Here is a 23,157-nt window from a genome sequence, read left to right on the forward strand (position 1 = left end):
GAAAAATGTATATAGATTCACATAGCATTTTTCCTCTGAAGACTAGAAGAAAGCCAAACTTTGTTTATAAGTGTGTTTGAAATTAATAATCAACAGTTTTCATATAGATGGAAAGCTCTCATTGTATTGTCTTGAGAATTGAGCCCCTTATTAAACTTCTATAATAGTCTATAAACTATAGTAGGAAACTGTAACATTGAAAGTGGTCTGAGACCTAAATTCTACTGACTGGCAGAGGGTTCATGTTAACCCTTTCAGATGTTACTTGTTGGTATGATGTTGAAATACAACCACAGGCAAATGGCAATCATTAAAAAGAGAGAGCGAAATGGGAAAGAGAAATTGGAGTAGGCTATTGATTAATAATTTGTAAATAACTATAGATAGCATAGGCATGCTGTGGGATAGTAAAGGTAATTACAAACCAATTTAATTTATTTTGGAGATATAGCTTTATAGGGAGGTAGACTAGTAAGTTAAAACCAGGAAGAAGAATATATTTTTATTTTTGTAGACATGGCTGTATTGTACTTAACACATGTTGTCTTTAGTTTTTAGGAATCTCAAATTTAACTTAACAAATTTGCACAGTGTCTACACTAATCATATTGCTGAATATGGAGTCCCTCCTAGTGTCCTTGGCTGTAAAAAGGAAATTTAAACTTCTTTGTAATGGGGTACCTAAGAGTTTGATTCTCCTTTTGTATATTTTCAAATGAGAATACACTCCCCATCCCCAAGTTTTATTTTCATCTATGAAAATGAGACATGAAGACTAATAAATGCTTTGCACTCTTAATTGTAATTGAAAGAGAAGCTAAATTATAAAGCATTAGAAGAGAGAAGAGACACTGAACACACTTTTGCAAACTAATCTGTAATTAGAATAGGAGAGGTGATATGCCATCAGATATGTATGTGTATTGATCATAAACCAACCAAGCAAACAAAATCCTACCTTTTTACAACCAGATAAGTGAAATCTAATCCCTATGCTTTCAGATACTGAAATAACTGCTTTTAGTGTTATTTTTATAACTTCTGTTGAAAGTAGGTGTTAAATGAGTGGATATGATGGCCAGAAGTTCAACTACCCTAGAAAAGGATTGTGATCTTCTGCAGAATGGACATTCTTAAATGCTTGTGAATTTTATGTACTTAGGGATTAATGTCAAAATGTTAAAAGAATATATTAATATTAAAACAATTTTTAAATGGCTAGCTAAAGTAACTGTCTTTTCAGTACTTACTACATTAAGTAGCTCATAGTAATAGGATTATATGTAAAAAGAACCAGTTACATGGTTGGATGCATGTTGTATCCAAACCACTTTGCAGTACAGTTGATAACCCCACCCTGCTTTTGAAATAACCTATGTTTTATTTATAATTTGTTGAATTTCCTGAGAATAATTTTTGTGGACCAAGTACTTTAGCTCAATAACATTTTGATATTTCATGCTAATTGGGTTTGTTCCTTTTTCGTTTTCTAGAATGGAAATGCTACAAAATTGAGCCCTTTTAATGTAGGTTGTTAGATGACTATGTTAAGTTAGTGTTTAAATCTTTAAAATGTAAAATATTAGGGACAGAAGCTTACTTAGTTTCCTCAAATAATTGTTTGTTTTTCTTTATAATAATTGTTAGATAAAGTTCTTCATGTCAGCAATTCAAGATAACTGGAAATCTCCAGATACAATAAATAAATTCTTTATTATATATCATATAGTAGAGTAATAGTAACTCTTTTGACTTAATGATTCTTACAGCTTAATTTCTTTTTACTTACTAGTATTTTCAGATGACATTTAAGAAGGGAAATCACAAAAGTTTACCTTAAAAAAGTTCTGTGTGTGTATGTATGTGTATGAGCTAAGAATAAGGAAGAAGGTATGAAAACAGTGTTGTAACAGACTTATTTCAAGTTTCAATATAGAAAGCTAACTAAAGTAATTGTGTTCTTTTCTTTCTTTGGAAGGGAAAACGCAAGTCCAAACTTTAAGCAGTTTTGAAAAATAATGTTTTTATTCATGCTTTCACTGTAGGCCTGTTTCTACATTGGAGAGTAAATTAGCTGTCTTCTCAGATCCTTTATAACCTGATTTTGTGATTTGAATTCTACATCATTTAGTTATGAATAGTTTACTGAAATGGACTTTACTCAAAGTATTTGTAAAGAGTTCTATTGGATGGAATTATTGTTTTCCATATTCCAATAAGACATTTGAGTGAACCTGTTTTAAGTTTGATTTTGAAAATTAATAATTCATACACTGTAGGTTTTTACTCTCGTCCCATAATTGGATTTGAAACACTTCAGAGTATTATGTGAACAAATATTTCACTTTCTTTTTACTTAAAAATCAATTTTTAGTCTAAAGTATGTTATTATTAATTGTGTCTTGACTATAAGTAAGCATGAACATGAAGATATATCCCTGTCAACATGTTCCTTTAACAAATACCCTGTCCAGTGTATATACTTGTCTCTCCACCCTCACCTTCTTCATTGATAAGGGATTTTGTTTTAATAAATGATTTAACTTCTCTTGATCAGAGGTATTTTTTGTTTTGTTTTTGCAAGAAATTATTGCTTAAAAAAGAAAAAGAATTCACAGTATGTTCTTACTAGCATTGAGAGAGACAGTGTCTTTCAAGAACCACTGAGAGATTTTTCTTAAAAGTTGAAAGATCAGCTCATTAATTTGGTATGTTAGTCCTCTCTAAGTACTCTTGAAGAGTTGTTTAGAATATGGTTTTTAGTCTGTGGATATTGCTCTTTGACTTATGTTGCAGTTCAATTCATTTATTTTGTTTTCTTCATATAGATGACAGTCGAACTGCGAGCCAGTTGGATGAATTTCAGGAATGCTTGTCCAAGTTTACTCGATATAATTCAGTACGACCTTTGGCTACATTATCATATGCTAGTGATCTCTATAATGGTTCCAGCATAGTTTCTAGGTAAGTATGGGGCAGCATACTATTTTCTTACTATTTTCTTTTGCAGGAGTGTCTAGAATTTAATTGAATTTGAGAAGCAGTGATAGTGTTATGGTTAAGAGCCTCTGTTCTGAAATCCAGGTTGCCTGCCAATTTTTAGCTCTGTGGTCTTAGGCAAGTTTCTGAGTATCTTTAGTCCTCAGTTTATCTCTAAGATGTAATGATTGTTAGTATCCGCCTCATAGGGCTGCAGTTTGTTTTCTTGTAATTCTTTTGTGTGGTTTTAATGGCAAGGTGTGCTCTCCTAATAAATGCTCTCTCCTCTTCAGTTTTTTAGAAGAGTTTGTAAAGAATTGGTGTTATTTCTTCCTTACATACTTTGTACAATTCCCCAGTGAAGCTATCTTGGTCTTGAGTTTTCTTTGAGGGAAGATTTTTGTAATACAAATCTAATTTTTAAAAGAGATGTAAGGCTAATCAAGTTATCCATTTCTTCTTGATTGAACATTATTTTTAGTTTGTGCCTTTCAAGGAGTTTGTCCATTTCATCTAGGTTGTTGAATTTACTGGCATACAAGTGTCTATAGTATTCCTTTATTATCCTTTTGATGTCTTTAGATTCTGTAATGATTTTTCCTTTCTCATTCTTGATTTCAGAAATTTGTTTCCCTTTTTTTTATACTTAATAGTCTGGCTTAGAAGTTTTCAATTTTATTTATCTTCTCAAAGAACCAGCTCCTGGTTTATTGATACTGTCTACTTTTCTGTTCTCTGTTTCATTGATTTCTACTCTTAACTTTATTATTTCCTATTTTCTGCTTTCTTTAGGAGTAATTTGCTCTTATCTTTCTAGTTTCTTAAGGTAGAAACTGAAGTGATTGAGTTGAAACCTTTCTTCTTTTCTAATATAGATAATTTGTGTTATAAATTTCCCTCCAAGTGTTGCATTAACTGCATCTCACAAATTTTGATGTGATTGATATCTTTTCTTTTTCCCAAAATTGTTTTTATTCTGATAACATACACATGACATAAAATTTACCATCTTAATACGTATACTGTTCAGTGGTATTAAATGCATTCATAATACTGTGCAACTGTCATCACCATCCAACTCTTTAATACTTGACATCTTGTAAAACTGAAACTCAGTACCCATTAAACAATAACTCCTTATTCCTTCTTGCCCCTAGTCCTGGCAACCACCATTCTACGTTTCTTTGTCTATGATTCTGACTGTTGCAAGTATCTCATATAAGTGGAATGGTGCAATATTTGTCTTTTTGTGACTGGCTTATTTCACTTAGTGTGGTGTCATCAGTATACATCCATGCTATAGCATATGTCAGGATTTCCTTCCTTTTTAAGGCTGAATAACATTCCATTGGATGTATATAACACATTTTCGTCATCTGTCTGTCTGTCAGTGGATACTTGTGTTGCTTCCATGTTTTAGCTACTGTGAATAATGCTACTGTGATCATGGGTGTAAAACTGTCTCTTTGAGACCTTGCTTGCGATTCTTTTGGGTATATACCCAGAAGTGGGATTGCTGGATCAAATGGTAATTCTATTTTTAATTTTTTGAGGAACTGCCATACTATTTTCCACCAGGGCTATACCATTTTGCATTTCTACCAGCAGAGCCTAAGGGTTCCAATTTCTCCACATCTTTGCCAGTATTTATTTTGTTTTTTTGATAGTAACCATTCTACTGAGTATGCGGTTAGGTTTGATTGCCTAGATTTGATTTGAATTTCCCTAATGATTAGTGATGTTAAATGTCTTTTCATGTGCTTATTGGTCATTTGTATATCTTCTTTGGAAAAATGTCTTTTCAAGTCCTTTGTCCATTTTTGAATTGAGTTTGTTTTTTATTGTTAGTTTCAGGAGCTTTCTATATATTCTGAATATTAGTCCTTTATCAGAGTTATAAATATTTTCTTTCATTCTGTGGGTTGCCTTTTTACTCTGTTGATATTGTTTGTTGTCAATGCATACAGTTTAAAAAATTTTATGAAGTCTTATTTGTCTATTTTTTCTTTTGTTGCTTGTGCCTGTGGTGTCATATCCAAGAAATCATTGCCAAATCCCAAGTTGTGAAAAGAGTTTTATGGTTTTAGATTTAGGTTTTTGATCCATTTTGAATTAATTTTTTGTTGTTGGTTTTTTTTTGCGGTATGCGGGCCTCTCACTGTTGTGGCCTCTCCCGTTGTGGAGCACAGGCTCAGCGGCCATGTCTCATGGGCCTAGCCGCTCCATGGCACATGGGATCTTCCCGGACCAGGGCACAAACCCGTGTCCCCTGCATCAGCAAGTGGACTCTCAACCACTGCGCCACCAGGGAAGCCCTGAATTAATTTTTGTATATAGTTTTAGGTATGGATCCAACTTCATTCTTTTGCATGTGAATATCTAGTTTTCTCAGAACCATTTTTTGAAAAAACTGTCCTTTCTCCAGTAAATGGTCTTGGCACTCTTGTCAAAAATCCTTTGACCATATATGCAAGGGTTTATTTCTTTGTTCTCTCTTCTATTCCATTGGTGTATATGTCTGTTTTTATATATGTTTTTTGATTACTGTAGCTTTGTAGTAAGTTTTGAAATCAGGAAGTATGGTCCTTTGGAAATCCGTGTGAATTTTAGGATGGGTTTTTCTATTTCTGAAAAAAAAAGTCATTGGGATTTTTATAGGAATTGCATTAAATCTGTAGATCACTTTGGGTAGTATTTGACATCTTAACAATATTCAGCCTTCCAGTCCATGAACATGGTGTATGTTTTCATTTATGTCTTAGTTTCTTTCAGCAGTATTTAGTACTTCTCATTGTATAAGTCACCTCCTTTGTTAATTCCTAAATATTTTTTGATGCTCGTGTAAATGAAATTGTTTCTGTAATTTTCTTTTTAGATTGTTCATTGTTATTATATTAAAGATATGATATTTTTCATTTTTACTCATTTCAAAAAACTTTTAAATTTCAAATTTGATTTTATTTTGACTCATGGATTACTGAGACATTAGTTTTCAAATATTGGAGTTTTCTAGTTATCTTTTTTTGTTATTTATATTATTTTTATCTTCATCATCTTGACCATTCTTTAAAAATTTTTAATAAATTTTCTAATATACATAAAGATGGAAAGAATAGAATCCTTTATACAATCATCTCCCAGACTCATCAGTGATCCAAATTTTGCTATACTTGCTTTGTTTATACTCTTCATTCTTACTTTCTTTGCTTAAGTATTTTGAAGCAAATTCCAGGTATTATGTCATTTCAACTAGATTCTTAGTCTTAAAATATGGATATTGTATAACTATGGGGCTTGATCACCTCTAACACAATTAGCAGTAGTCCCTTGGAATCATCAAATTACTAGTCTGTGTTCAAATTTTCTAGATAGAATGAAGAAGCCTTAAAAAAGATGTTTTTGATGTGGATCAGGAATTTGACAATTTTTAGCTTTTTAAAAATTAATGAAACTACATGTGCTTTTCCATTTTCATGACTGAGATTTTTATTTATGTATATGAATATTGATCTTGAAATTCAGGCCATTAGCTAAAGAGACTATTGCATTAAATCTTTTATTGTATTCAAGCTTGTTTAACTTCGTAACAAGACAAAAATCATGCATTTATTTATTTTTCTATATGTTGGCAGTATAAGTTTTCCTAATCAGGCACTGGAGTGATTAAAGTTTTAAAATGCAATAAATTGTGGGTTTTGTTTAATTAATTAAATTAGTAATTAACCTATTTAACAAAAGTTCATTGACTACCTAGTGTGGGAGAGGCTTAGGAGTGTAATCATGAACAGGCCAGCTTTGATGCTTGGATTCAGGAGAGCTCTCAATTTTATTTCAGTGCCTTTATAGAAGAAATAATACTGATCTGGTAGGTACACATTTACTTAAAATTATATGGCTCTACCCAAATGAAATGTAATGCAAATTAGAACTCTGTTGTAATAACAATTAATGTCCCTGACCATTGTGAATTCATCCTATATTGTATTTTCTTCTTTTAAAATTAAACAAAAAATCAAAAACAAAATAAAAATTTCCTTCTTAATTTCATATTACAAAAGCAGCATTTCTAGTTAGAAAATGTAGGATTGGTTATACATCTCTAGGTATTCAAAAAAGAGTAAGAGCTATTCTTCATTCCTGAAAGCCATTTTAGCTGATATAATGTAATTTTGTTTTTTAAAAAATAAGTTAACCTTGATCATATAAAGACATTTATATCAGAGTGCTGTGTTTTCTGAGGCAGACATTTACTGTTATATAAGAAGACTTAAGATTTCAGTTTAGAAATATAACTTACTGAAAGTGAGATTAGTTATATCAAAATATTTCAAGCAAAATAAAAAATTTAAAGGTACCTTTAGTTGTTTCATCTTCATGTTGACATCCATTCTTTTCTCTTATTTACATTGAATTAACATTTCTGAAGGAAAAATTTCCAATTTAAGAAGTTTATCAGGCAGAATGCTTGAAGAACTATAGTAGGCAGCATCAAAGGAACATAGTATCCATAGTATTGAAGGGACTTTGAAACTTTCACAATCCTGGTGATTTTTTGCTTTTTCTAGTTTCTCACATTCAGACACATCATTGATAATAAATTCATTTTAAAGGCTTTTAATTCCTTGCAAATTAGGACATTTAATGAATAATTTCTTTGGGGAAGAGGGGTGAAGACATGTTAGAGATGACAAATAATGTTGAATTTGGTGCATTATTTCATTACATTGTAAAAGAAATTCTTACTGTAAAATTGCATGACATGTATTTAGTGTTGGTCATTTATTGCAGTGAGAATCTCACTGAGAGAAAAAGCTGAACCGGAAACTTTCACTTTTAAAATTTGTCTTCCTTTGCTTATGGATCACTTTGGGTTATTTAACACCATACTCATGAGTCCACAAGGTGGCAGCATTTGTTTACTTTGACAATGTCTCATCTAATAGACAATAGACAAGGTATGGAAATCAGTGGCTTATAGTGAAGTTCATTCTCATAAATACTAGATGGTTCTAGGTTAACGTCACCAAGTAATAGAAAGGATAGAGAACTTTTCTTATACATAGCAATAATGGAACATTTTGCATTTTTTCTTGAATTAGGTATTCATGACCACCAGAGAGGAATGAAACTGCATTCTTTAAACTTACTGAATACTTAGTAGAATGGCTGTTGAATTCTTGGTTTGAACATTGCATACCTAGATTGTTTTGGTTAAAATTGTTATACACTCCCTCTGAAGTTTACAGATTATGTTAACATTTTTGCTTATATTTTCTCAAACTCTTGAAATAGACTTACATCAGGCATTAGTAAATTCATAAGAAGAAAATGATTATATATTGTGGCATTTTTTTGCTGCTGGTAATGTAGTGTCTGATTACTTTTCTTCAGACACCATTGTAAGTATTTTACATGACCTTGTAAGTATTTCACTAACTCATTTAATCTTTACTGTGGAGTAAGGCATTGCTATAAATCTCATTCTACAGATGAGGAATTGAGGTAGAGAGAAATTTTCTAACTTGTCCAAGATCAACACAGTGCTAGTAACTAAGACATTCTGGGCCCTGTGTTCTGCTGTTCTGTTGTCCCTTCAGGATCTGTTGAAACCTTGGAAAAAGTTTCTGAAAGCACTTTACTTTTGAGACAAACAAAAGAAGTAATTCTTTTGAGTTTCTGATACTTTGTATCCCTATTACTGTCTTGTTTAATTTGGCCTCAATAATGAAAATTTTTTATTTTTAATTTAAGGTAGATATGATGTTCCAGTGTCACTTTTGCCATAGTTTGATGAAAGTTTGCCATAGTTTGAAATATTTAATTGAAATTAAATATTTATTTTTTTGTAGTAGCCAGTCATAAGGATTTTTTTTTTTTTTTTTTTTTTTTTTTTTTTTTTTTTTTACTAAACTTCAGTTTATAATGACAGTCAGTGCTGATCCAGGTTTAGGGTACCTGTTAATATATTCTTTATTGTAGAATGCTGTGAGCTTTAAATTTGTACTTAAAAATAGGTTGTCTCCAGATTAAGTAATTACTTGGTAAGGAAGAAGTATGATTTTTAGGATGACTTATGTACTTCTCTTTTTGTCAGAAGATATTTCTGTTATTGTCTAAAGAGTTATAGGGCCATCTGGGGTTGATGAGAAATGGGAGGTGTGGGAGTGCAGAGGAAAGGATTTTTTTTTTTCATAATTTGGCCCAGGACCAAGTTTTTAAAGCAGTAATTTAAAAAATTGTGTTCTAGGCTTGAAGCTTCATCAGGGAGGGCGTCTTATCTGCCTTACTTCCTGCTGCATGTCCATGCCTGGCACATGGTAGGTGCCCATTAGTAAATAGTTGTTGAATGAATGCATGAATGAATGGAAAACTTTCTGCATGCTCTGGGAGGAACCAGAGCAGGTAGGGCTCTAGCAGTTGTCTACCTTAACCTGCTTTTACATATTTGCTTTCTGATAAGTATTCCTTTGAAGAAAATATCCCTAGGCTAAAAAAGAAGTCTGTAAATCACCAATGACACACAACAGAAAAATAAGTTAATGTTAACAACTTAAAATAGAAGCGTCCAAGATTGTCAGCATGTGTTAATGAGTTTCCTACTTCTGTGACAATTCAAGATACAGGCTAAAGACGAAATACACACAGTCTAACTTTAAGCGTTAGAAATTGCTACATCCTCTCTCTTCCCCATAGCCTCTTTCCTACCTTTTTCCTCTTCTCATCTCAATTCCTCTTATTTTTCCTGTTTATTTTCCTTTGCCCTTGGCTTACGTTGAGGCTTGTCAGTAGTACATAGTGAAACCATAAACTCAAATCATTTTATGCTTATTACCACAAAGAAAGTGTTAGGCTAGCATTTGAGATTTTAGTAGACTAGTAAGTTTGTCACTAATCAGAACATAAAATAGATGCCTACAACAAAGGCTTAGAATTAGAATGCTGCCTTTTATTCATGATAAAATTATATACCTGGAGAAGAGTAGAGTTTGTTAACCTAATGACTCTCTTCAAATAATCAAAGTAAAATAGTAAGTAGAATGGTTCTGTTTGGTACCAAGAGATAAAAGTAGGACTGACAGCTGGAAGCCACATTTTAAGGTTAATATAAGGAAGATATTTGTAGTCAGCAGTGTGTAGAAGTGGAATAGGCTTCATCGGGAGGTAGTTGCCATATGCTCTGCTTAGTTTTTAAAACTAAGCTCTAGTTTTTCTTTTCTTTTTTTTTTAATCGAGAAAAATTTTCTGCAGTCCTGAGATCAGTTATATGTATATGTTCACCTGTATTTTTCTAGGATATTGTTTTTGTTTTAATTTTTAAAAATTGTACCTATTCATAACAAATACTTTAAGTTCTGAGAGTAAAATAAAAGTGATACACAGAATAGTGGAGAGTCAAACCTATAAGCCAATATATAGAATAAAGTGTTATAAGTGCTATGAAAGCATCTACTGGGTACAACATGGAGAATGGATTTGAAAGAAGCAAGAGTAGGAAGTAGGGAGATCCAATATATAGGTGATTGTTGAAACTGGCCAGGCATAGCATCAATACATGATGATGGCTTGTGACCTGTGCTAGGGTAAGGTCAGTGGGGCTTAGGTGAAGAAGTATTTAAAAAATATTTGGGGACTGGGGACTTCCCCGGTGGTCCATTGGTTAAGAATCCTTCCTTCCAACGCAGGGGATGTGGGTTCATCCCTGATCAGGGAGCTAAGATCTCACATGCCCCGGGACAACTAAGCCCATGCACCACAACGACTGAGCCTGCGTACCACAACTAGAGAGCCCAAATACCACAATTAGAAAGCCTACGTGCCACAACTACTGAGCCCACATGCCACAACTAGAGAGAAGCCCACGCGCCGCAGCAAAAAGCCTGCGCACTGCAATGAAAGATCCCACGTGCTGCAGCTAAGACCTGATGCAGCCGTAAACAAACAAACAAATAAATAAATAAATATTAAAAAAAATATTTGCGGACTAAGGTGGACAAAACTTGATGATTGATGGGTGTTGTCCTTGAAGGAGAGGAAGATAACTTCCAGGCTTTAGGCTTGAGGAGCTCGGCTGAAAAATATTGGTGTCATTTACAGAGACATGGATACTGGAAGAAGAGTAGGTTTAAAGGTAAGGAGGCACATGGGAGATTATGCATATGGTTGTACAGAGAAGAGGTTTATGAATATGGGAATTTGTACAGTTGATAATTGACATCATGGTTGTAGACTCATAGAGCTCCAGCATTTAAAGATCAGGTAGACGAGGAGGAACCCGTAAAGCAGATCAAGAAGGTTCTCAGATGAACATGAAAAGTAGGAGAGTTTATTGCCAAGAAAACCAATGAGGAAACATGAGATAATTTGTAGAATTAGATCATGTGCAGGATTGAATCCAAAGCAAAGACTTTTTGCTTTCATTAGAAGCGAGGACACTTCCTCCTCCATAATAGGAGGGAAGGAAAAGAGAATGGGTTCAAAGGCAGGCATGTTTGTATATTTAGTGACAAGGAGATAAAGGAGTTCTCTCAAGAGTTTATGCTTTTTCCATATGCCATCTCAGAGTGACAGGTAGAAAGGGTGGTTAGTGTTCATGTTTGACTGTGAAAGAAAAATGTATTAGATGATGAAAATGATTAAACTTATGGACCGTGGAATTTAAACTGCATACTGAAGGAAATAAAGATAGGAGAGGTCTGAGAAAGAGGCAAAAGTGGTGGAATCAGCTTTGTAGAGGACAAGAATAAAGGGTTGTGAGAATAGAGAGCAAGTGATGGGGGCGGGGGTGCTATGGAGACTTGGTCAGAGAGGTATTTGCACTTTTGGCAGGGAATTCTTTTTCATCTTTGTACTTGTAACACTGGGTAGTTTACCTGATATCTAATGGGCTCTCCTGTTTGTTGACTCAGTTGTAGAATAAACTAAAATGCAAGGTAAAAAATAAATAATAAATGCTTGTGGGGATCTGATAAAATGCTGAGGGAGTTGACTAAAGAGGGAGTTCTCTTTAGGCTATGACTTTCAGGTTCCTGGAGGTATTTGAAGTGGTTCTTTTAAGTTTTTTCTTCTGAATTTCTATAGATTATTATTTCTCTACTTGATTTTTAAGATAGGAAGTGCCATTAATATACTTTCTGCTGTTACTTCATTGTATTCAAAATCCTGTCTTTTGTAATGTTTTGCTAAAGTTTGTGGTAGAAGTAGTAATTGTTGTTAGAGGCTGGCTGTCATTGTACTTGCTTAAGTTTAGGGGGAAGATAAAGCTTGGTTTGCAACTTCTCTGGATAAAATATGTGGAGGAGAAATAAGGAAATATAATTATTCACACGTGTTGAATGATATAGACTATCTCTATAGGGGAAGACCTTTGCAAATCTTTATAGTAAAACTACTAATTTGGAATGGGGACAAAGAAGACCAATTTGAATGAGTGAAGTCTCATGTAGTTTAAAAAATTTATTTATTTCAGCTATCTAGCCTAATTAGCAGTAGTTTCAGTTCATCCTTTTAAAATGAGATGAAATGAGAACTTATTTGAAATTTTTTAGCATTTTGTGTGGCACACTGTAACTACTAAGTAAATGTTAGGCAATATTCTTACTGTTTCAGATTTACTAATATGCCTAAGGACAGTGGTTCTCAAACTTTGGTAGGCCTCTGATATAGGTGGAGGGCTTGTTAAAACACAGGTTGCTGGGCCCACTCCCAGAGTTTTGGATTCAGTAGTCTGTGCTGGGGCCAAGAATTTCTCACATTCTCGGGAGATACTGATGCTACTGGTCTGGGATGGCACTGTGGGGACACTGTCTTAGGTTAAGAGCTTTACAAAGTAGATATTTACTTCCAGTAGAAGAAATTTACTTCTAATAGGAAATATTTATCATTTTAATTGTTTAGGAGAAGACCATCATTATTTATTTTTTATAGTTTATGAATCAAAGAAAGTAAGGTTTAAAAAACCCCATTTAGTCTATAGTTTCCTAACCAATAAGTTGTCATAGTGTGCTGTGAATGGGTTGCATTTGTACCAAGACATTTATTCCTTCTGTTCTTGGAACAGTTGAGTGAGGGCTGGGTTGGTGAACCAGCTTATAATCAACTGTCCTAAGGACAGAGGGGATTAATCACGTGTTTAACTTAATTTGTTTTATCTGCTGCACAGTGGTAGGGAAACTCTAGCTTAGAGAACCAAGAACAAATAAAGTATCTTATTTTCTCTCCAAGTTGTTGTAGTAATTTTTGGTGAATGAAGTTTATAGTGAAAATTGGGATTGAGGTCTTTAACATATAAAATATTGATATTTCATGTTAATAATTAACCTGCAAAGCTGAGTTCTTAAAATGAAGCCTACTCTTATTCTTGCTGGAGGACCATCTCACTTTGATATAGAAGTGAGTCACTCTGCTGCCAGTAAGTAGGGTACACATTTTGGGGGGTTGAAAGGGAAGTTTTGAACCTTTTAAAATTTGAAAAAAATATGTTCTTAAATGTAATGTCTTTATTCACTCTTTCTTACACTTTTAACTTAATCAGGAGGTTATGTAGGGGAGGAAAACTCCTTTCCATCTACCTTTCTGAGGTTTTGGCTGGGATCCCTATAACAAAAGACAGATTATCAAAAGAAAAACAAATTTATTAATATTTATATTTCATATATACATGAGAGAAACACAGGGAAATGAGTAACTCAGAGAGGTGGCTTAGAACTCTGGCTTATATTGCATCTTTAGAAAACAACAATAATCTGTAGAAAAAAGACAGGACAGAGGAAAGCAGTTTTAGGCTTCCAAGGACAGCATGCTGTGGGAAGGTAAATATACAGAGGGAACTAGTTTGTTTGCAGATTCCTCTAGTGCCATCTATGGGCTGGTAAGAGTCTAGAGTGTCCAGTAAAGAGCATTTATACCCTGCTTTTAGGCAGAAAGAGGGGTAGGATGGAGAGAGCTTTTTCTTCATTAGCTGCTTTTTAGTTGCCTTCAGCTCAAAATAATTTTTATGTCAAAGAAGCGTATTTGGGGGTGACATTCTGGTTTCCTTCAAATAAAATCAAAGTCTCTGTCCATCTTGTCACTATTGTGAATTTAGTAGGAGTGCAGTTTACTGCAACTTAGAAATAACTGTGATATCAGTATACAGAAAACAACCTGGTGAAGCATTTTATAATATAAATATTGACAAAGGCAACTTCAGCGTACCATTATTTGCCTTAGATGTGGTAATTTGCCTATATATTGCTAACATCAGACATTTAAAACTTAGGTAAGAATGGCTGTTACTCTAAGATCACTTGTACACATATACTATTTTGATTTTTTCCCCTTTATCTGAGTTAAATCTACTGTTCATAATAGTTTCATATTATGCTCACACTTCACCTATACAGAGTTTAACCTCTGGCAGTCTCATGGCTGAAATGTAGTCAGTAACCAAGGTTGAAATGAACAATAAAAAGGCTTTAGAACAAAATAAATGCTATTAAATTAATGACTAAAGCTCATACATTCACAAATGGCCAGCTTCTTGGGTTACTTCATGTCTATTGACTTTTTAATATACAACTCCTGTAATCTTAGTTGTCTGGTTTGTGTCTCTTCAAATTATAAAGGGAAGGGAAATTTCAATAGATAAGTTCAATGACAACAGCAAGAAGTGATAGCTACTAGCTTGACAAAGGGAAGAAATGATGAAACTGCAAATGGGAGCTAAAAATAAAGCAGTTTGTTTCCATTTAATATGAGGTCAAGTGGTTTGCCATATCTTAATAGACTGTGCGATCACTGAGATGTAATAGAGTGAGTGTGGTAACTAATGTCAGTAGGGCTGTTCACCTTACTATGCTCAGTGTGTCCATATAAAGATAGTAAGGAATATATTACATTTGACAGATTACACTCATAGGGAATCAAAAGTTGGTTCTGAAATGTATGTAACTAATTTACTGGGCACATACTCTGTCTTAGAGCAATAGACACGTATGTCTATAGACAATGTCCAGAAAATACTATTCTATTATCCTTTAAAAATAATTTTAAATGTAAATACTGCCATTGGTATAAATGTATTATGAAAAAATTCATATTTCTTTGTAATTACTTTAAAATTTTTGGTATTTGTAAGTTTCAAGCTTTGCACTGGTTTTATTTATATAAAAGAAGACATTATGAATAAGAAAAATACTGACTTTTATACCTAGTACAGGAATCAACAAACTGTGGCCCATGGGACTCGAATTTGGTCCATCACCTATTTTTGAATGGCCCACGAACTAAGCATGGCTTTTATATTTTTAATTGGTTGAAAAAAATCAAAAGAAAAATGATAACATAATGATGTACAGTAACATGACTTATAATAATGACATGAAATTTAAATTTCAATGTCCATAAGTAAAATTTTGTTGGAACACAATCATGCTCATTCCTTTACATGTTGCCTATGGCCAATTTTGAACTGCAACAGCAGAGTTGAGTCATTTCAGTAGAGACCTGCACAGCTTCTCTGACCCGTTTACATAACAGGTTTGCTGACTCCTGACCTCGTAGATTTGCTGAGGCTCTAAGGACATACTACTACATTTGATTAAAAGTTCTGTCGTATTTTGGGGGCCTTAGTGTGTCTATGAAAAAAAAAAGGGGTTGTATCGGATTTTCTGATCTCTTAGTGATGACTGGCTGACTATTTTATATGCTTCATCATTACTTAGCACAAATGACCTATCACTCAGCCTGTCGTACGGTAAGCACTCCATCATTGGTTGAGTGATAATTACAGGTTTTTAGTACTCTTTTAATAACAAATCCTGGTTTGTTCAGCGGAAAGTTTCCTATGTGTCTTTTAAAAATTATCAAGTGGAGCTGAAAAATGCCTTGAAATAAGACAAAAGCTTGAACTATGATTAGCTATATCATACTAATCTTGAAACACAGATGCTTTTCTACCACTAATAGTTTTTGTGTTTACATTCTTTCTCTTACCTTTTCCTCTCCCACATTAATAGGTAATTTTTGTTGATAGCATCTAAAATTATAAAACACTGTTTTTTGATCCATCCTTGAGAGAGCTTAATTTGTTCTATTATTTATATAACTTAAGTTTAATAAATGTGGAATCACAAATAGGGTAGTTTTAAAAATCACCCTTGTTGAGGTACAGTTTACATACAATAAAGTGTTAAGTTTTAATTTTGGCAATTGTATAAACCACAATCAAAATACAGAACATTTCCCAAAATTTTATTTCCTGCCACTTTGCCTTTAATTCTCCAGACTCCTGTCCCAGGCCACTGGTTATCTGCTTTCTGTCATCATAGAATAGTTTAGTCATTCTGGAGTTTCTTATAAATGGAAGCATACAGAACGTATGTACTCTTGTGTGTCTAGCTTTTTTAGCTCAGCATGTTTTGAGATTCATCCATGTTTTCTGCATCAGCAGTTAGTTAGTTAATTATTTAGCAATATTCCATTTAATGAATATTCCCCAATTTGTTTATCCTTCACGTGTTGATGGACATTTGAGTTATTTCTAATTTTTTACTACTATGAATAAAGCTGCTATGAATATTCACATACAAGTCATTTGGATATTCACATTCATATTTATTTCTCTTGGGATTGAAATTTCTGGGTTGTATGATTAGTTTGTGCCTAACATTTTAAAAAACTGCCAAACCCTTTTCAAAAGTGATTGAGTTATTTTAACATTCCAGTCAGCAGTGTAAGAGAGTTCCATTTGTCCCAAGTCCTCAGTAACTCCTGGCATTGTCAGTCTTTTTATTTGTGGGTATATAGTGATATTTCCTTGTTATTTTACTGTATGTTTTCCATACGACTAATGCTTTTTAATGTGCATATTGGCCATTTGTATATCTTTTATGAGACATCTATTCAAATCTTTTGCCCATTATTTAAAAATCAGGCCCTTAATATCATTGAATAGTGAGAATATGTATTCTAATATCAGAAATATGTATTGATAGTATTTTCTCTGAGTCTGTGACTTGCCTTTTTATTAATGGTGTCTTTCAAATAATGTAAGTATTTAATTTTTATGAATTCCAGGTCATCAGTTTTTTAAAAGGATTTAAGCTTTCCTTCAGAAATGTTCACCTGCCCCAAATTGTGATGATTTTTCTCCTTTTTTTCTTCTATAATTTTAATAGTTTTAGCTTTCACATTTAAGTCCATAATCCATTTCAAGTTAATTTTTTAAAATTAATTAATATATTTATTTTTGGCTCATTGGGTCTTTGTTGCCATGCACGGGCTTTCTCTAGTTGCAGCAGCAGGGGCTACTCTTTGTTGCAGTGTGTGGGCTTCTCATTGCGGTGGCTTCTCTTGTTGCGGAGCGCAGGCTCTAGGCACACGGGCTTCAGTAGTTGTGGCATGCGGGATCAGTAGTCGTGGCTCATGGACTCTAAAGTGCAGGCTCAATAGTTGTGGTGTACAGGCTTGGTTGCTCCACGGCATGTGGGATCTTCCTGGACTAGGGCTCGAACCCATGTTCCCTGCATTGGCAGGGAGATTCTTAACCACTGCACCACCAGGGAAGTACCCAAGTTAATTTTTATTAGATTGTGAAGTAGGGGTTGGAGTTCAGTTTCTCCCCCAATATGGATATCCACTTGTTCCAACCATTATTTGTTTAAAAGACGAATTTCCTATTGGCTTCTTTGTTTAAAATCAATTGAGCAGATATGTATGAATGTACTTCTTGACTCTCTGTTCTATTGTATTGACCTATATGTCTGCTCTTAGACTGGTACCACACTCTGTTGATTATTGTAGTTTTATAATAAGCCTTTAAATCAGGTAATGCAAATCCTACAACTTTGATACTCTTTTTCATAGTTACATTTGCTATTCTAAATTCTTTGCATTTCTTTAAATATTTTAGAACAAGAGCGCTCTCTCTCTCTCTCTCTCTCTCTCTCTTTCTGCTGTGGTGGTTTGAAAGGATTAATCTAGTAAGAGTCAAATTTTCTCTTTTATATTTTTCTTCAGTGGTTTTGTCTACTTGTTTCTATAAGAAATATGAGATGAGTTTCTGATTTTATTAAAGTCTGTCTGGCTAACTGATATTTTGGGGACACACTTTTATATATTCATTATGAAATTTTTTCTAGATTGTACATTTTCACTTCAGATTAGCCCTCTGTAGCATTGAAATAGTTTCTTTTTATCATAATTATATTGTTTTGTGATGAAGCATCACAGCAGTGACATTAATGATTTAATATTGTAACCTCATCGGTTGCTTGTAAATGCTACCCAGGGATACAGAACTGAAAAGTTAGCTGTATCTTCTACTTCAATTTCAAAAGTAAAGAATTGGAACTTTTACTTGCATATCGTTCCCTCCACTTTACTAAACATTGACACATTCCAAAAAGGACAAAATGTCATAGTAGCTTTGGGGACAAAAGATATTTTGTTTTTTAACTCTTGTTTTTTTCTCTAGTAGATGTTTTTATAAAATCTTTCTATTAATCTTTGCTTCATAAGTTATTTTCAATTTTCCAAAGTTCTCTAATAAACACCATCTATCATAGGATATTGTTATACTGTGCACAGAAAGGTGTTTTAGGACAGATGAAGAGTCTACAGCTAAGTTAATTTAAGTGAGTATACATTATAACTTGCTGTAGACTTAGATGAGAAAAAGTTGATAATCAGTATATTGATCTTAAAGTGCCTCAAGTTGCATCTTTAATTTTAAATGCTTTGTTAGAAAGACATTTTATCACAGTGTAAACACTTGGCATTCACAAAAGTGTTCCAGAATATATGTCAGATAGTGTACATATTTGTTTTAGCTATTCGGTGATAGCCAGAGGGGACAGAAAAATTAAAAATTTAAAAATAGTTGTTTTAAAGCAAGATCTTGTGGCTTTATATGGGATTAAAACTAAAACCAGCAGCTAATGAAAATAATCATACAAATATATACGTAGACTTTAAATGTGGCTTCACTTTAGTGCTTACAGAATAAATTCAAGTGTATCCATTCATTCAAGACAGGGGTCAATAAATTAAGATCTGCAAGCCAATTCTGACTCACTATCTAATTTTGTACAGCAACAAGCTAAGAATAGTTTATATATTTTTAACATGTTGAGAAAATATAAAGAATAATTTTTTTGTGACATGTGAAAATTACATGAAATTCAAATTTCAACATCCATGAATAAAGTTTTATTTGAGCATCGATGCTCTTCTGAAATAAAATTAATAGATATTGCAACCTATACACACATTAAAAAAATTATAGTGTTATAACTGTACTATAAGGGAGAAATAAAAGGAAAATAATTTAAAATCTAATGTATATTTTAATACATAAATTTCTTGATATGACTGCATTAGACAGGATAATGGAGTTGTCAGATACTTGAACCTACTTATAATAAATAAGTTTGGAACAGTCAGTGAATATTAGAAATGCATGGCTAGTTTGTCTTTATATGTATAATGGGATTCATTTCTGTGCTCAAATAATTATTTATAGGTTTTTCACTTGCACAAGAATGAGTGGTAAAAATATCTTTGAATGTATATATTCTAAGATAATCAATGTAATCAATAGGATGGGAAGAGGGAAGGTAAAAATAATTTTGTCCTCTGTTCAGATTAGAGACTTAATAGATACAGTGAATCCTTTATTTCTTTCTATAGTAATTCATAAAGTCATAAAAATAGCAACTAAACAGAAATACTATAATTCCCATTTATGAGAATAGCACACAGAAAGCAGAAAGAAATCAAATGGTCAAAGATATTTTTTAATTAAAAATGCAGTTGGGGACTTCCCTGGTGGTTCAGTGGGTAAGACTGCATGATCCCAGTGCTAGGAGCCTGGGTTCAATCCCTGGTCAGGGAACTAGATTCCACATGCATGCCACAACTAAGAGTTCAGATCCTGCAACTAAGAAGTCCTCATGCTGCAACAAAGATCCTGTGTGCAGCAACTAAGACCCAACGCAGCATGCATAAATAAATAAGTAAATAATCACAAAAGAGACATAAAAGCAAACATGTCCTTGATAAATAAATGTAAATAGGCTAAACCTCCCATCAAAAGGGAAATACTTTCACATTAGATCATAATATGAAGCATAAATCTGTACTATATATAAGAGTTCCTAAAACTTGGAGCTGTGAATGTTGAAAAGTAAGGTTTAATTCAGGCTAGAAATCATTAAATCTCATTTTCTCTCCACAGCTCCCCATACCCCCCCGCCCCCCCCGCCCCACCCCCGGCACTTTATAATGATCAAGATTCAGTCCATGATGAAGTTTAAGTAGTTGTAAATATCATTATGCATTGGAAAATTTCTCTGTTAATTGTAAGACAAAATAAAAACACTAGTTGTATGAGACTTTAAATCAGATCAGATCTTAGTTCATGACAGGCCAGACATTGAGTGGACTAAAAATAAAACTATAGAAGCCCTAAATAACATAACAAATTAGAAGACGTATACAAACATGTATAAAGAATATGACTTCTTTTAAAATGTCCATGGGGCATTAGAAAATGTACAGAGTGATATATCAAATGTCAAATTACAGAAAATAAAAATAACAGAGACAGCATTCTCTGATCACAATACAGTAAGATGAGACATTTATAACTCAATAGGAAAACAGAAAAAAAACCCACCACATAGAAATTTAAAAGCTACTTTGGCAACTCTAGAGTCAAAGTGGAAATGAAGCCACTTTGGTGAAGCTTTTATATATTTGAACCTATGGGATGCAGCTAAAAGTGCTCAGAATAAAATTTCTTGTTTTACGTTCTTAACTAATGAAGAAGAAAGTATGAAAATAAATTGTTTAATTGAAGATGTTAGAGAAAGAACAAAATAAACCTAAGGAAACTAGAAGGAAACTAATAAGGTAAATGTGAAAAAATAAATGAATTATTTAAAAAAAACAATGATTTTCAATCAACAAGCTTTTTAAAAGAAATAAAAGATGCATGTTAGCCTAATCAAGTAAAAACTAGGAGAAACTTCAAGTACATGAAATAAGAAATGAAACTAAGGAAATAACTACAGGTACACTGAAAGAAAAAGTAATAAGGAACTACTTTGCTGAAATCTATTGCAAATAATCTTGGGTTCTTAAATGACAGAGATTATTTTGTAGGCAATGTAGATAATCTGAACTGGTTGTAGAAGGGACAAAACTCCACACAGGCTAATTACAATGGGAAAATTAGGGAAAGTTGTCAGATAGAAAATAATAAACCTAACTGGCAATGTAGGAGATCTAAAAGAAGAAAAATTTTAAAATACTGCTGAGGAAACAAAATTTGAACAAAGGAAAGATACAGCATGTGCCTAAATGGAAAGGCTAAGCATCACAAAAATACTGTTTTTCTTAATTAGTGTATGAACTTAACATGATTGCCATGAAAATATCATATAGGATACATTTTTTTTGTTTTTTGGAAATAAGTTGGTGTTAAAAATGTAGTTACAAGATGCTTGGGAAAATTCTGAAGAAAACAGTTAATAAAAGGACACTAGTTCCTAAAAGATGCTATAGCATATTATGATGAATCAGTAATTAAAACTGTGTGGTACGAGTCCATGAACAAAGAATGTCTACAGTTATTCTTATAAGAACTTAGTTTATATGATATAAACTGCATTTCTAATAAATGGGGAAAGAGATTATTCAGTAATGGGGTTACTAGGTAATTAATTATGTGGGAAAATATAAATTTACATCTCTTCTCATAGTTTAAAATAAATTCCAGATGGAATGAATATTTAAATTAAAAAAAGAAAAAGAAACTGGCAAAGTATTAGAAGAAAATACAGGATATAAGTTTTTAAAATCCTATGGACAAAAATAAAGCAGAGGGAGATAATTCAGCAAAACAGGGGGTAGAGAGTAGAAAGCTGCAGTTTGAAACAGTTTAGACCACTTCAGGGTCAGAGACTATCAGGTGCATTGGCCCTGAGGGGGGATTAGGTTTGGAATTTCCTAGGTTTACCATAAGGCCATTGTAACTGGAACAAGGGAGAGGGGGAGGCAAATCACATAAACCATTTTATAATCACTTTGCCTTTTTCTTGAGACCAGGTAGGAAGCCATAAAATGATTTTGAACCAAAGGAATGTTGATTGGACCTGTTTGAAAATAGACTGTAAGGGTCAAGTATGGAAGCAGGGGTACCAATAAGGAGCCTATTATGATAATACAGACATGAGATAATGGTAGCTTGGATGAGAGTGGTGGCAGTGAGAAGTAGTTAGATTCTGTATGTATTTTGAAGGTTGGGCTGAAAGATTTGATGTTAATTAAAAGAGGGATGGGGTTAGTTAATAAGATGAAGAAGATTTTGATGGGGAATTCAGAAACTCATTTTAGGACAGATTAAGATGCCTGTTACATTAAAATTGGAGCTGTCAAGTAGGCATGAACCAGTAGTGCAGAGAGGTCTTCTTTGTGAGATAAACATTTGATAGTCATTAGTGTATATATTTAAAGCCTCAAGATTAGATGACATTCCCCAAAGAAGTCCATGGAGATTAAAAGGAGGTGAGGGACAAGGGCTGAGCTCTGGGATACTTGAGTGTCAAAGTGGAGACAGGAGGAGGAATGAACAATGCATACTGTGATGGAGCTGCCAGTGAGGTGGGAGAAAAATCAACTCTGTTGAGGAGGAGGGAGTGATCATCTAAGTCAGGTGTTGCTGATATTCCAGAAAGATAAGAACTCAGACTTGACTATTAGATTTAGCAAACTGAAAGTCATTGTTAACCTTGATACAGCATTTTCAGTGGTGGAGGTGAAAGCTTCATTCCAATGGGTTAAAGGGAAAGGGAGGAGAGGAATTGGAATCGGTGAGTATGGACAACTCTTGGTAAATTTCTGCAATCAGAAAGAAAAGGAATAGGATGGTAGCTAAACAGGATTAGGGTTGTAAGAGATGTTTTGTTTGTGTTTCACTTAAAGGAAGAAAACATTGAAAGGCTTATGGGAAAGATCCAGGAGAATGGAAGAAATGAATGATATAGGAGAGAGGTAGAGAATTGAGGAAGCAATCCTAGAGTAAGCAAGTAAAGCTGGGATCTAGTGTACAAGTAGACGTGTTGGTCAGATCTAGGAGCGTGGATCCTTCACTCAGCGACCAGAGGATTTGATGGTGGTAGCCTTTGGAAATTACCT

The 23,157-nt window shown here is 33.4% G+C and overlaps 1 protein-coding gene across 5 annotated transcripts in view; it reads left to right on the top strand.

The window, feature by feature from the left end:
- COP1 (COP1 E3 ubiquitin ligase) overlaps positions 1-23,157 on the top strand; it is a 284,440-nt gene that overhangs the window by 136,532 nt on the left and 124,751 nt on the right. For all 5 annotated transcript variants that reach the window (XM_059051973.2, XM_067031134.1, XM_059052006.2 and 2 more), the window contains one exon: positions 2,829-2,964. In XM_059051973.2, coding sequence (XP_058907956.1) covers positions 2,829-2,964 — 136 coding nt within the window. The remainder of the gene's footprint in view (positions 1-2,828; positions 2,965-23,157) is intronic.

Source organism: Kogia breviceps, chromosome 1 (genome assembly GCF_026419965.1).
Source record: "Kogia breviceps isolate mKogBre1 chromosome 1, mKogBre1 haplotype 1, whole genome shotgun sequence".
NCBI classification, from domain to species: Eukaryota; Metazoa; Chordata; class Mammalia; order Artiodactyla; family Physeteridae; genus Kogia; species Kogia breviceps.